Source organism: Haliotis rubra, unplaced genomic scaffold (genome assembly GCF_003918875.1).
Source record: "Haliotis rubra isolate DU_JTF1 unplaced genomic scaffold, ASM391887v1 Scf139, whole genome shotgun sequence".
In the NCBI taxonomy this organism is placed as follows: Eukaryota; Metazoa; Mollusca; class Gastropoda; order Lepetellida; family Haliotidae; genus Haliotis; species Haliotis rubra.
The window spans coordinates 1,775,662-1,791,886 of record NW_025765325.1 but is presented as its reverse complement, the minus strand read 5'-3'; the positions used below and the strand labels follow the sequence as shown (position 1 = coordinate 1,791,886).

The 16,225-nt window shown below is 41.8% G+C and overlaps 2 protein-coding genes across 2 annotated transcripts; both read right to left on the bottom strand.

The window, feature by feature from the left end:
- Window positions 1-1,201: 1,201 nt before the first annotated feature.
- Window positions 1,202-2,131, bottom strand: LOC124268567 (uncharacterized protein F54H12.2-like). Its single transcript, XM_046703560.1, has one exon. The coding sequence runs from the start codon at window positions 2,129-2,131 to the stop codon at window positions 1,202-1,204; it is 930 nt and encodes a 309-aa protein (XP_046559516.1).
- A 3,557-nt stretch (window positions 2,132-5,688) lies between these two features.
- On the bottom strand, window positions 5,689-14,994 carry LOC124268566. The gene is made up of 7 exons (XM_046703559.1): window positions 14,924-14,994; window positions 12,212-13,269; window positions 11,866-11,924; window positions 11,140-11,244; window positions 9,430-9,490; window positions 9,138-9,206; window positions 5,689-6,999 (listed from the first exon to the last, which is right to left on the bottom strand). The coding sequence occupies exons 1-7, from the start codon at window positions 14,992-14,994 to the stop codon at window positions 6,344-6,346; spliced, it is 2,079 nt and encodes a 692-aa protein (XP_046559515.1). The 3' UTR covers window positions 5,689-6,343.
- Between the last annotated feature and the right edge of the window lie 1,231 nt (window positions 14,995-16,225).

Genomic DNA, 16,225 nt, shown 5'->3' with positions numbered 1-16,225 from the left:
TCTGTTGCCTTTTCATAAGCATCAAGAAAGAATGGAACTTTCCCGGTTAGAGTCTGCCGACCAATCGCTGTGACTTGAGATGTGTCTCTCCTGTTTTTAAAGAGAACTATAAAGTGGGAATTCAGCGAAATAGTTCTAGCATATTTTCCATAGGACGTTGATGGGAATAGAGTTTGACTGATTATACACACCGTTATTGTTAAGTGATGACTCATTGTTGTGAAGAGTTTACACATGATTGAGCTGCGAGACACCTCATCTATGAGGTCGTCGATTACAAGCAGTTTGTGATCACTGGGATCCTCGCTCCATTCAATAATTTCCTCTTCACATGGTAAGCCTTTGTGAAAGTCAACCCTCATCAATCCGGGGTTATGGGGAGCGAAGGTTGATTCGATGGTGTCATACAACCGCTGCCACATGGAATAACAGTACATAACCTTCGTTATCTTTTTATCGAACATAGTCTTGCTGTGGATAATAAGTCATTTCGTAAACGAACTTTTCCCGGATTGGGTTGCTCCACTTATAAAAATAGTGGACGGAGACGGGATTGGGAGCGTGGTTGTCGGCTCAACGGGGTCTTCCATTTCCTCATTCCTCAACATCTCCGAATAGGGAATGTGGTTGTTGAACGAGTCTGGGTGATGTTAAGATCACGAACTAACACAACGGGGATAACGTTTCATTATATACCCGTAAACATAATGGTCGTTATCAATATAATTAATTCTTGAAAAACGATTGAGAATTTGTCTCAAACACCATCCCCTCAACCGGAACAGTAGATAATACACAACAAATTGTCCACGCGTTCTTCCCTCTTGACTTTGCACATGGACGTGACTCCAATTTAACCCTCGCTGGTGGAGAGGATAACGGTTGGGTGATTTAAAATTTATTTGCTCCACAAAGTCGTCCACTACTTTCACATTCCTTGCTAATCCGTCATCGAATCCCAAACTGTCGAAAATCTCAATCGTTCTCACATCTACGCATATAGCAAACCAGTGTTGGCCGGGTTCGTGTGACTTTTCAGTATTAACTATAATCGCTGTTGGACACTGTGATGAATCTCTCATCCGTTTTGCGAGGTGTTTTGACAGATGATTCGCGGCGAATACTCCCAGCACGCGGTGTCGCAACATGGATTTGCAGTTTATTACACATTCCAGCTGATGAGTGTTCATTGCTTCTTACACTAACCAATAATGTTTCTACTTTTCTCTGTTTCAAAAATGTCGTCAAATTCTGCGTAGACCACGCTTGATACTGTCTCTGGGAGCGGAGTTCTGAACTGTGCTTCGAGTCTGAGCGTTCCACGCTTTTGAAGACGTAAATATGTTCCATCGTTGTGTCCAAACACCGGATCCAATGAGAAGACATACAGAGCATATCCACCAACGAACTCGTCTCGGGTTATGTCAACGATGGTGAGAGTTTCAATGTTGTTAATGGTTGACCAACATCCCGATGAACGAAAAAGATTGACATATGCTGGGATGATGGTTTGTCCGGTGGCTTCTCCGAAATGTAATTTCATAGGTCCGGACTCTCCAACACTCGTTCCGTCACAAAAGAGCGCAATTTGTGACAGATCCCAATTAGCGAAGTTATACGGATTCTTGTGGAAGTCTCCCATCCCCGTACCTTTGGCGGATACGAACCCAACTACTACTTTATTAGGGCGAATACCTTGAAATATGTTATCCCAAGCGAAGCTGGTTTGACCTTTAACGATGGAGAACATTTTCACCTCTGTTCTGCGGAATGGGTACTTGGCTGGGGTGGTTGATAGCGCCTCATTATGACCCCATATCATGCCGGGTTTCACACAAATTTGCATGACTTTTAGCACTATGTCCTCGATTTGCACCACGTAAGCTGTGTCTATTTTGGTAGCCAGCATCATGAATTGAGGGTTGGAGCGATACAGTTTTACTTGCACATCAACTTGGTTCAGTATATAACGCTTCATTTGAAACAGATCGTGCATCAAAGGAGACTCGAGATTAAAAGACTTACCCTCCGATGTAAACTCATACCTGCTGAACATACCGATGTTGGTTCCATTTGGGTCGGTTATCTCTAATTCACCAGCAGTGTCCTTGAAAAACAGTTGAGCCCGCATCTACGTCTTGTTATCGATTAAATTAGTATTTAAAAGTGTTTGAATCATAGCCTTGTAGGGATAGTGGTTGGTTGTTGAGTTAATGAGTCGACCCTGCAACCACACATCCACTTGTGAGAAAAGAGAATGGAGGAATAAATTGACCAGGGCACACGGTTCGTCGGAAGCTAGGAGTGAATTGTCCGCGTGAGTTATTTTGCACTTGACATACAAAGACGAGCGTCTAAGGTCGATGTATTCAAGTCCGTTTTGACCGCTGATGTGGAATTCGATGGGAGCTGTCGTTCCGGGATAACGGTGACACAGGACGACAGTCTTGAAGATAGGTTCTTTCCACGGCGGTTTGAGTTGGGGGTAAGTTAAACAATGACAGTTCTGGTGGTTGTGATTCTGTAAAAAACTTAGAATCGTTAATTAAAGCCGACATGATGTTTAACCAAAAATATCCTCTATTGTCCTCTTCTTCTTTATACGCGGATATGCTCTTTTTGAGATTTTCTTCCTTTTGGAAATCTTCACCCTGGGTTGGACACGCTTATCGGTACTTGATCTTTTCCGAGCAACAGATCTCCTCAAACTGTAAGCTGTCTTTGTTCGTCTGTGTTTTTTATTCCCACACTTCATCGCCGACTTCTCAAAAGCAGTCCTTGAAACCGAGTCAGGGTTCCGCCTTATCTCAGCTTTTGCTTGGTCTACAACCTGTTCGCTGGGACTCACTATTTTAGATCTTTTTTGTGGTATGACGTGTTCACCCTCGGTCGGTGGCTTTGTGATGGTGGATGGTGGAGGGGGAAGTAGGTTACGCACTGGGTAGTGCTGGTCTAGAGTGATCATACTTGAACCGGGCTTAAGGCTAAATGTACTAACTTGGTACTGTTGATTATGTTCGGTTGCGTTGGTGTGGTGAAATGAGTCAGTAGTGATGTCCTTTCCCTTTGCAACATCCGCGTAGTATTTCCGCCATAGAGATAAATTGGGGATATACAACCCTCATACGTTTCGTCTTTCCGGGAATTAGGTCGATCGCAAATGAGATGATGATGTATGGTATTGTTTCCTTAACCAAAAACGGATATCACCTAAGTTGAAGCGTTATTGAAGACACATCGGTTAAGAATGCTGCTGGGTCATTGTGGGCGTCAGATGAATCGTATCGTTAACGAGGTGAACGTCTATGTTGTATGGTTCTTGAATTTTAATGTTCCATGTCAAATAAGCCGAGCCTGATGTTGACTTTACCCGTCGCAGCAGAGGTCGTCGTTCGCCGTCTACGATTATTGGTTCGAACACAGAACAGTATATGTAAAGCATATCATCTGTGACTTTCTTCTTTTTTCCTCCTCTGCTTCGTTTGGCATAAAATTCACGGAGAGTGATTGTCCACTGACCTTCCAACCGAAGCGGTTGATGTAAAGACAGAGAAAACTTGTGCGGTTGGTTGTCTGGGAAATATAATAAATTATTATTACTGTGAGCAACAATCCATTCATCTTTCATCGCTAATGCGTAGGATGGAGGTTGGATTATTCCGCGGGTCTTGATTATGTTATCTCGTTGGTGTCTATCCACGAATTAAACTTTTTGGGAAAACCATACCACTTAACAAGGGCTTGTTTGATCCTCCCCTTACCGGTTTTATCACCCTTCACAGTTCTATACTTCAGAATTCTCTCTATACGCCAATCCTGTTCGTCCGGATCTTTGTGAAATTTGTTCATTTCAGATTGATAGAATACACCGGTAATGGGTTCTGATTGTAAATCTTCGACTTTGTATATAGGGATGCCTGTGACTCTAAAATCTTCCTGTGTCCATTTCTCTTCGTACTCCTTTTCAAACGTCCTCTTGTTCGTCGAAAGTCGTACGAGGTCGCCTATTTTAAACGCAAAAGTTTTGGGGTGATGATGTGAAGATGGGGTTGTTAATTCGCTTTTCACACGCGGTGAGGTGTCATAAATATCTAGCCAAATCTCTGCTTCGTTCTTGTGATTAACTTCTGCCGGTGCCCTCCCTTTCAGCGAGGTGTGAGGGCGGTGGTTATAGTTATATACCATGTCTTGTAAAATGTCCACATAACGATAAGTTCTCTTATACGTAAAATACCTAAAAAGCATGGTTCTCAGCGTTCGTATGAAACGCTCAGCGTAATTAGCTTTAATATCATTATTCTGTGTTACAAAATGTTTAAGGTGATATTGACTATGGACTCGTTTCACCACATTATTTCGGAATTCTGCGCCCTTGTCCGTTAAGAGTGTGAATGGAACCTTCCTCATAGATTGAAATATAGTCTTCATTGCTGATGCTATGGTATCCGACCTCTTATTCTTAACAGGGTTGATCCAGACGAATCTTGAAAAACAGTCGATAACGATAAGCAGGTATTTTATACCATCATTGGTGTCGGCTATGTTTGAAACATCAACCAGATCGGCGTCGGCTTGGACGTTGACACCACCAACCATAACCCGGTTTCTCTTGAATCTTCTGCATGCTCCTTTATGAAGATTATAAGCGTCTTGTGCGTTAAGCCACCTTTTAACTGTGATTGGGTTGATGTTGGGATCGTTTCGTCTCAACAAGCGTATAAACTTTTGAAATCCACCGAACGCTCCGGGTTTCCTTGGGTCATAATAATCACGAGTTAGTGTTTGTGACATCGTTATCAATGCTGGGGGTGAAGTGCGTCGTCAAGCATGTGATAAAGTTCTCCTACCCAGCGATCTGTCTTAAAACGCGTATCCCGAAAATCTCTGCATTGATCCTTAAGGTAATACATCGGTCATATGTCACACATTCCGGGTATCCTGCTTATATAAGCTCTCCACTTCTGTATGACAATTTCCTCATTCACTGACTCAATTGCTTGTGAAATCGATAGATTAAGTTCCTGTTGATTCGCCGACTTCAAATCTTGGGAAATTACAAAAAACATACGCTAGTGTGAGAAGATATTCCAACGTGTGAGTGATAACCGCTGACTCAATTTCGTCGATTATTTGTATCATGTTTCTTGCCAAACACCGCTGCGGAAAATGTCGTGTCTCTTGTGGAGTGGGATTCGTTAAACCACGCTCGAAATGGTGATGTTAAAACATTCACAAACTTCTTCAGAATTCATCGCTAACCCTCCCTTTATGGTTTACTAGGCGTGATGTTGGAATGTGTGTTGTATATGAGTATTTATACCTCGTGTGTAACTCCACGCATTAACCCGGGTTTACAAGAATGGAACCGCGGGTGTTCACAAACACACACACACATTCCAATTCATCGCTTACCCTCCCTTTATGGTTTAGAAGCAGTAAATATGTTCTGCTCTGATTATGGATGTGAAATGTGTCACGTTCGGCTGATTTCGTGTATAGGGTATAACTCAAGGTATGGGTGTGACGTCAAGGAGTATTTTTACCCTCATTTACATAAGTAAGTCGGGCTATGTTAAATTTCCATAGGAAAATGTCGGTATAGAGAAGCACATAACACTTCTCTCTAGGTCAAAGGTTAATCACATCACTCCTTGAACTTACACCATCGCTAGAAAATGTAGATCCCTATTCAAACTTCAACACGTTTATTATGTGCACACTGTCTAAATCTGATAAATAAATCATAGTGTTGTAGATAAAAAGGACGGAATTATGATGAAACCACTATCTAGTTATCAGAAATGAGCGGCCCGCTGATACCTCAACTACGGGCCATTATACATTCTGTTGTGAAATAACGTCATAGTGACGTCATAAATCTTGTTTCATGATCTAACAGTGTTGGGTCAACAGCCCGTTGCCAGTAAGTTGTTTTATCTTAAAATTAAATTTATGATACTGTTTTGTCTATTTTTAACACACATTCCACACATTTAGCTGGATAGGCAGGTTTTGGTAAATCGGTTATCAATTGTATATGCTGATTATACGGTCAGAAATTTAAGGCATTGACCAATCAGAACTCGTGTTACATACTAAGTTGAATTAGAATCCTGCATTTCATATTTCATAATTATACACACTGGATGTAGTAGCTACTACTGGTTTTGTGTTGTGTAAATAGTACACTTTGACAGAGTTGTATGTAAATACATGGCGATGCCATGTACTTGATCATTGTAAACGTCCTTTTTCATAGAGAAGATATTATCAAGTTATGAAGTATTCCTTAGTAGTATTTAATTCGAGTGTCTGTGAGTTCAAATCACCATCACTTTGAGCATCACGACAGAGCCTTGACAATCATGGCTTTTTTCTCCTCCGTCATGTTGATGTCGCTGCCCACTACTAGTCTCATGCTGACAGTGAGGTGAGGTGGGTTATACACCCCGAACATCGGCCACAGTGGTTCACTACAGTCTACATTGTCTAACGTAGACATGACTTTCTTCTCCTTCACATCAATGAAGACAATTTTCTTCCTGGTGTCATCATAGACAACACCGTAATGTAGTGTGTGTGATGCCCCTGCTGTGTTGGGAAGAGTGTCAGGCAGATGAAGCACATACTGCCCCTCCTTCCATATCCTCCTGCATATCCCGCCGTGTGTACTACACTGGGCAACGTTCATACAGTAGGAGTAAGGACGTAAACCTATACAATGATGCACGTCCCTCTGCTCCTCCCTACATACTCCAACCTCCAGGATGAGCCAGTTTTCTGGGAGTGGTTTGTCCAGATTGACCCTGTTCTCTACCTCCCAGTACTTGGGACAGCCATCCTGGGGAAGGGGGTCAGTACTGCATGTGCCCCAGTACTTCTTCAGTCTGCCCTTCCCTGCAGGTCTGGTGTCCGACTTCCTGTTGACCAGGTCTCCTTCCGTGTTGATGTGGACGTAGGCGAGACTGACTCTGTCTTTGTCATACTTTAGAGGTACACCTACAACATATTGATGTGAAATGAATGAGAATTATACGAATAACTCTCGCTGTAATGATATTGTAATGCTCGGAATTCACAGCTTAGTAAATGAACCTTTATTCAAGCAGTGTAACATAATCGGAATGCAGCAATAAAACCTACTGAGTGTTGCATTTTGACCTTAGCACTGAGTCACATTGAACTAACTGATAAGCCACTACTCCGGATATAGCTTGTGTTACGTCGGTTATCAAATGGTGGACACAGGACGTCAACAAAAATATTCATACAACATATATGTCCTATTTACAGTTCATATTCTAAATTGCTGCATACAGTATACACCCAGAGAGTGGATCTGTATACCCAGAAACAGTACATTAGTGTCTTACAGCGGAAACGCAGATGAACGCGGTATAACGAGGAACGTGTAGATTGCATGTAAACAATGTTAAGCTCACTGTAATTTGAGTCAACATGGCTGATTTAGTTACCCATGCACACCAAACACAAACTTTGCGGCTGGTAAGCAGCAGCGTCAGAGTGACGACATTTTTATTTGTTGTATTTATTGGGTCAATCATGTATAAAACGTGCACATGAATATGGTTTTCATTCCATTTATCATAAAGATATGCGCAAGGGACTTTTTGATTGTTGATAGAAATAATGTTGTCAATGATGCAACTCCAATCATTATTTTACATCGCTATTTCATATTTCTTGTCAACATGTATGTATTAAATAGAACAACATCATGAATATCCACCGGAGTAGCAATTATCTTTTGTGAAAATATATTGTAGACCTGAAGAATTAAATGTTTTAAAAATGTAAAGGCATCATCAACGAAACGCTTTGTTACCTCATCACACTGGTGTGTCATTGTAGTTCTACAAAACACACACACACACACACACACACACACAGAAAAAGAGAGAGAGGCTCCTGGTTGCCATTTTATATTCAATCTTAGGTTGCAATTGTATCTGGAATTGCCCTTAGTTATACTTGGCTGACCATGGTACACTATCTGAACGCCAGAAGGCATCAGTTCTGGGCGGGCGGACGGACAGTATTGAAGGCGTTGCAGGGATGGAAGGTAAAATGACAGCGTTATCAAGTAGTCAAGAAGTGGCTACCCCATCACAGTCGTGTTTCACAGCTATACACATAGCTGTTGCGACTCGCCGTCACCTGGTAGTCACCTTTTTAATCATAGTGAGTGAGTGAGTGAGTGAGTGAGTATGGTTTTAGCAATTTTATCGCAGTATCACGTCGCGGGACAACAGAAATGGGCTTCACACATTGAACCATGTGGAGAATCGAACCCAGGTCTCCGGCCTGGCGAGCGAACGCTTTAACTACTAGGCCACCCTACCGTCCCTTGTTTAAGTACATGTATATGTTAGAGTTTATAATAGTCACTGTAAATCCTAAATAACTGGAATGGTAGACGTCAGTAAAACATTGCAGCCAGAACTACACTTTATCAGTAAAGCACAGGTTCCAGTACTTTCACACAAACGGAAGTCTGACAACTGGTTGCCTGGATCACGTGCATTGTGTACCCCTCTGACCAGTGAAAATTGTCAGGGTTCCCACAACCGAAAACTATGAATACATTACACCATTTACAAAGTCGTCAATTTTACGTCCATTCTATGAAATCAATAAGCAAACTCTACTATGATATTGACTGTGAAACGTGGATCTAATACGCTAACATCGTTTCATTGAAAACGATTGGGTCTGTGTCTGTCGATTACCTCAGTGAGACGAAATCAGGATACAGTAACAGAGATTTATTGTGGAGTACAGCTGATGCTACATCCGTCTGAACGCCACAGGCCAGATTACTATGATCTCCACCTACATGTAGTTTGTTTTTAAACATCGCATCGGTATGAGCACATATGGCAGCAGTCTGTTGATAGTCGAGTTTGGGCCAGACAATCCAGTCACTGATACCTTCAGCGTCGGTCTATGCAAATGGGAAGGAATGACATGCAGCAACCAAGCCAGCGAGCCTTCACCATCCCCATAGATGAACATTTGACACTGCCTTGATATTTTAGTATTCTGTTAACATTACTTGGAAGAACAAGATTGAAGATTAAAATATGTAAATAGGAATACATGATAAATGTACTCACACTTCAGCATCAAAGATCTGTCTACAGCCCCTGGCTTCAGCAGATGAACACCACATTCTCTGGCTACACCTGAAACATCAATAGGCACATCACCACACACGTGTTATGATACATAGGGACTTTTGATGTTATATCATTAGTGAGGTGATGCTTGACTTGATAAGTTTAAGCCAAAAGAATCATTCGATATAAAGTTGCACTGAGATCATGTTCGGGACCAAGTGGATTAGACAAGCGGTATTCGAATCTGATATTCAGCCTTCTCCTTAGCAGAAGGAAACCATGAATTTACCAAGCAAGAGATCTATTCTTTTGGCATCCTTCTTCTCAATGGCTTCTTTCTCATCAATGCGCTGAAAGATCAACATACATGCATATATCATGAGATCAAGAAATATCTTGCCGTTGTCTCTGTCGCAAGGGTACTATTTCCAACAAAGGCATGTCTGCATGCATTAAAGAATGCAGTTATGAACGATTACACAACGGAGACTTTAACAAGGTGGTGACAATTTACTCAGATGCACACAAGAGGTCATGAAACAGATTTGGGAAATGAATGAAAGTGAAACATTGTGTAAACAATTTAGCAAATGTAATGGGATGAGTATATAAACTACCGGTCAAAAGAGAGTCATCGCTTTTAAAGTATTTGTATACATAAAAAAACAACACATTACCGCTGGTACAGTTTTGAACCGAAGCAGAAGACATTCGGCTAGACCCTAGGCCCTCTATGACAATACAGCTCTATGACAGTGCATTTTTCAAAACGTGAAAGACGTAATTGTGTCACATGCACCTGCATGATTGTGGCATAAATATCGATGCTGGACAGAGCCAGCATGCTGTAGCCCCGAAGGAACACCATAAATATGCCAAGATTAACGTAAGCGCAACGAGACAGGACGATCGGTATGTCCAATATGGGGACTTCACAACGCCACTGGTAAGAACCTTCAAATGCAGTCAGGCCACCATCAGGAAATTGATAGACTGCTTCTAGCAAACAGGCCGGATCCAATACCGACCAGGATCAGGTAGTCCAAGAGGCACTACACAGGCCGAAGGTCGCTATATCCGGGAGATCCACCTTTGGAACAATTCGTGACGGCGAAGTCAACCTCAGGGACGGACAGCAATAGGACACACCATCAGCAGACGAACAGTCCTTCTACGGCTTTCCGTGGAATGGCCTTGACCCGTCTACACCGTCACCAATGTACGTCGGTGAAAGCGACGTCAATAAGAGAGGGCCCTCCTTACAGATGAAAGTCGATTCAGTCGGTTCAGAAACGATGGCAGAGTTCGAGAGTTTTTACTCAAAGGAGAGCGACTGACGCCAAACAGCGTATAAGAAGTTTGATTGAGGGGGCGTCACAATATGGGATGGCATTTGTGGCCAGAGAACAACAAGACTGGTATTCACCCGAGGAGATCTGAATGTCCAGTGATGCAGGGATGAAGTGTTTGGTCTTTTGTGATGCCCTTCATTCGACAACAGAACTCATGACATGAACCCTATTGAACATCTCTGAAACCACGACCGTCAGCTGAGAGTGCGTGTACCACCTCCAGTGAACCCACAGGAAGTTACGCTGACACTCCTGGAGATATGGAATAGGATTCCTGCTGACATAATCAGCCGATAGACGACAGGTGTGTATACCCTGACTCATTATGTGACTATCCATGTACTTTTTGAATGATCTGTGTATTGTTTTATTTTTTTCCTGTTGTCGTTTTCTAAATGTATTGCGGCAAATGCAGTACCCGCATTAAATAAATATTCAGTCAAATTGTGAGGGCAATATTTCTGCTTGGAAAGTAACTAACATAAATCTCAAATATGTCGTTGTTTCTAGTTTTGATTTAAGTGACAGCTTTCTTTTGCCTTTTAGTTTACAGAGTTAAACTACTTTTAGTTGCTGACATATCTAAAGGTATGAAACATGCAGATAAATGAGACAAAATTATTCCATAATTAGATTAATGGACATACTGATTTCAAGCTTTCGATTTCTGAATTGAGCTTGTCTGTCAGCTTTGTAAGGCTTTCAATGTGCTTTTCGACTGAATCGATTTTCGTCTTTAGTTCTTCCATGTCCTGCAACATATAATATGACATATGGTATATTTCCGTCATGTTATTTATCATCTTGTTCATACAATGTTGGCAAAAATACCCGAAACGTTTCATGGAATGAATAATTCTAGCCATGACTGTTGAGAAGCATTGCATCATAACGTCTCCTTTGTGATAAACTTTGTTTGCCTGTTATCTAAAGCCCAACTCAGCAATATTGCAACGCTCTGTAGATAAGGATTCTCGACATCCAGTAATCAACATCACGATCATCGATCTTGGTGGGAATTTTTGGTTGGTATGTTGTTTAACACTCAGCAGTATTTCAGTTGTATGGCGACGGTCCGTAAATAATCAGATAATCCAGTCATCAACAACATAAGCATCGATCTACACAACTGTGATACGATGACATGTGTCCACTAATTAAATGAGCGTGACAACTCGATCCCGTTAGCTGGCTCCTGCGACAAGCATGGATTGCTGAAGACCGATTCTAACCCCTAACTTCATGGGTCTGATTATCGATCTATGCAAGCATGGATTGGTGACATGTGTCAATTAAGTCCGACCGATCCCACTAGTCGCCTCTTGGGCACTTTGTGAGCCTGAGTATGATGTACTATAACTTCCTTCACGAACCATTTTGTGTTTCATTTCCACGTCTGCCATAAAGTCATCATCAGTCTGAGTACCCCTGTCTGAAACAACACAAATAGGATTTAGATGTATAGACAGTGGAACTATGTTTCTGTGCATGTTACAAACGCTACATGTTTAAGAACAAATCCTAAGTCTTCACCTAACCGAGTGGATTTCCAATTATAGATTCATGAGTGGGTGAGATAAAATTACGATCTTAAGTCACACTGGCAGTATGTCAGCCATATCGTGATTATCATATAGATTCATGAAGAAAGGCGGCAGGATATTGCATTACCAGACACAAACACTGTAACCAACATTAGAGATGAAATGATTAGGTTACCAGCAATTATTTCCGATTTTCCGTCCATATCCATCGTCAAAATGGCACCAAATCCTGATAGAGTCGCTTTCAGTTTTGACAAACTGTTGGTGTTGAAGACAGCTGTGGGTACTGCATATGTTTGAGACGCGGCAGTGTCCAAGCAGGTCCCAGTCATCTCCCCAACATATGTCTCCAGGCCGAGGATGTCTGACTTTGAAGCATAGTGGAAGACATTATTGATGTAGTCTAACACCCGTATGCATTTGTTCTTGTCTTCTACACAGGCGGTGAGAAGAGAATGCTGTGTTGCCTTTGTCTCCCTAGTATGATTTTCCAGATCGAAGAGAAGTTCCTTCTCTCTTTGATCAAGTTGTGATCTCAAAGATTGGAAAATGTGACGAATATTTTCTTTCAAAGAATTGTGTGTTTCGTCAGTGGATTCGGTTCCTTGCCTGATACTCTGCATGTTTGCCTGGTGGCGTGTCTGTAACGTTGATAGTTCATTCTTATGATATTCCAGTTGCTTTGTTACAGTTTCAGCAGCCACATCAAACTTCTCAACTTCGTGGTCGGCATGATCTTGAATTCTGCATCTCGCACAGATTAATTTCCTGCAGCTTTTATCAAACAGATACAGGGGGTGATATTTATGGATGCTGCAAAATTTTGGAACGGTCGAGATAGTCGGTTCCAAGTCGGCGAAAATTTGAACTACATGGCTTCTGGTAACTTTGAAGTTGCTGTGCATGTTCTGGCAGTATTCACAGAGTAACTCGTCACAGTCCTGACACCAACACACAGCCTGGTTGCTGTCATCTTCGTGTGTACAGATAAGCTCTGTGGGGCGATGTTTGACCGTCAGATGGAATATTTCTTTCTGTCTCACTGTATCCTTCTGGAGGTGTGTGTCTGTGAGGTGGACTTCCCCCTGACAAGTAGAGCATGATATCACACCACCAGCTGCAGATGTCATACATGTCTCACACACAGCATGTAGACAGGGCAGTAGGTAGGGGGCGGCGCCTTTCAGGGTAAACTGCTGCTGACAGACAGAACACTTGGGAAAGGAGTCCATTCTGGAAGACATGAAGAGCATATTAGCATCCAAAGAAATCTTTTGATCAACGTTGTGATCCATATAGATCTTTATCAACGTATCCTTTACTGCACACAACTGTACGATTCAACATACGTCCACCCAGTGCATTGTAATATGAACATTGCCCATTGTCTTCATCATATTCAGTACAAAACAATCATAGCGTACATTCATTCTGAGTCTATTGCCCTACAACATCGACTTCCCGTACATACATATAAGAGCATAAACATACTATAACGCACCATAACAAAGCCGTCCTTGGATTAATCATTTTATCTGACAAATATATAGCAAGGTGACAACATGGTGAATGTAATGATAGAAGGACCTAGACTTGATGATGATCACTTTGATGGAGTTAGAGTTGTCTGATCACGGCATTGATAATGTTCCTAAAATATACTAACGATAATGAAATGACCAAATCTGATATCAGCGAAATAATGTATTTTATATTCAGAAATCACAGAAGAGACAACCGTTAAGTTACAACAACCAATGCCCCTTACTAAGAAAGTGTAATCCCAAATATAACATATATTACCCAATACATATTGCACACAACTAGTAGCCACAACACAAACATTTCCATATCGTGTTACCATTACACCAACCAGCATAGCCTTCAATTTTTGACTGATACGTTATTGATTTTATAGTCTTATATACTGCAAAACAAAATACGTCTCTCACGGCAAATACCTGCAAAAACACTCGCTCACTCTGAATTAACAATCACTGCAAAACATGTTAAACGTGTTTCGCTCCAAGCGGTCGTTTTGAAATGAACTCGGCTCTGTCTTTACTTGTCGCAACTTGACGCAGCAACATTGAGTTGGTCACCAGATCAGCAGCGAGACGTTAGACCCTCGCTTGAATAATTTCTAAAGAGTTGTCACCCCTGGGTACAAGAAGCTCGCCAATAACAACCCAACGAGCAAACTCATCACCTAAGCAAAAGTCACCTTTTATCTAGTATGTGTCATCTTAATTTCATATAATACCGGTGAATATCTCGTTACACAAACCATCTCAGGTTATCCCGCACAAACGACTAACTGACTAACTTAGTTGAGTTTTACGCCGCTGTTAGCAATATTCAAGCAATATCACGGCGGGGGACACCAGAAATGGGCTTAACACATTGTGCCCACGTGGGGAATCGACCCCGGGTCTTCGGGGTGACGAGCCAACGCTTTAACCACTAGGTTATCCCCCCCCCCTCCCCCCTCGCACAACGAGGTTTACCTGTATACATAGTATCAGCGGTAAGGTGGGTTCTAGTTAGGATGAATAACGAAGGACTTGTACTTTAAGCTATTACAAAAGAAAGATAGGAACGATTTGACAGTATCTCAGCCCGTCGAGTGTCACATTCCCACAAGATAACAATACTGAATCATGGCTATCGTGAATGAAGCCCGACCTAGTTCTAAAGCGAAAGTAGGAATTTGTGTGGTAATATAACACTTATTTCCAGGGTATATGCTGCATAAATGAAAGTATAGCTGCCTATTTCAGCACATTGGCAGTATAGTGACATAATACACACAATATTTGACACTTAATATCAAACAGTTAACAGTTTACAGGAAGGCAAAGTGAGAGACAAAACACAACACACCTACCTGGACTGGTCACTCCCTCCACCGTTGACACGTACGTCACTTCCGGCGATGACGCGGGACAGATATCTCATTGCAATTGTTAGATGTGATACGTGTGTATGTTTATTTTCGTGGTTATATCTATTTCTCACACGAAGTATGCCCCAAACGTATCAGTTTATATTTCATTTTCCAGATTATCTTCTGTTTATTTGCGCAAGTCTGTAATAAATATGAATACACAAAGCCATTGAGAAAGTGGTCAAAGGTAATGTTATATTGGGGAATACACTTTCTCAGTTAAGTACAGATTCTAGTATTTTAGTTGGGTTAGTCCCATGCCGGATTCGAACCCACATTTTCAGAGTCATTCATCTAATCACCCAAAAATCATCCATCTAACCCAAGTAGCCGTCGCAGGTAATAGTAGAGTTGTTTAATTTCGTGAAAAGACTCTATTTAACGTTTAAGTAGGAAAGTTGTACCTGTTGCCTCAGAAACAGAAAAAGTGGAAGATTTGCTGCACATCTGCTTATTATCTGATAAACTGTAAGCAACCGAAATACGTTTGACCTGTCACACGTCAAAAGCGAGTTTGAAAAGTCTATTCTAGCCAATATCTTGGCAAACATTTCTATTTCTCGCTAACAGCATGTCTCTCTGTTTATTGTACTGTTCACAGACACTGACACTCAGACTCTCTCCCACACACGCACACACTGCAGTTGCTTGTAGCAAAGGCCTAGTATCTCTGTTTGAAAAACACAGATAAGGGTGTTCAGTCAACAACAATCGAATGAGGTCATAATATGACGCATGCCGTGCGCCTACCGGCTCGGGTGACACTGCTACAAAGAGGCGTACATCAGACCGTATTACCCTCGAGAGAAGCATACAACTTATATTATCCACCCGTTACCCATTTTCTGCTGGGTGAACTGCGGCACTTTTGAACAAACGCACTTGCCTAAGCTGAAACCACGTGTGCTTCGTTGTGGTGGAGGATGAAATCTCAGGAGTCAAACTGCCAAACACGGTCACTCATCCAAGGATTCTCTGTGGCCAACGTTGCTTATCTTCACCTGATTTGTGACGTGTTCTATGCATTAGAAGAAACTGTACAGTTACGTTTGTTGAGAATAGCACTTTTTTCAAAGTGACTCTTTAGTCTCGCGTAATACAACCGTTTAAGAGTGTGGTAATGCGATGAAATTCTTGGAAATGAAGCCACATCACACGCGTAGGGATATGGGTGTTCTCCATATCGCGGATTGCCTTAGAGAAAAACTGCTGTTTCTATTTTAGCGTTTGTTTGGTCGAAAA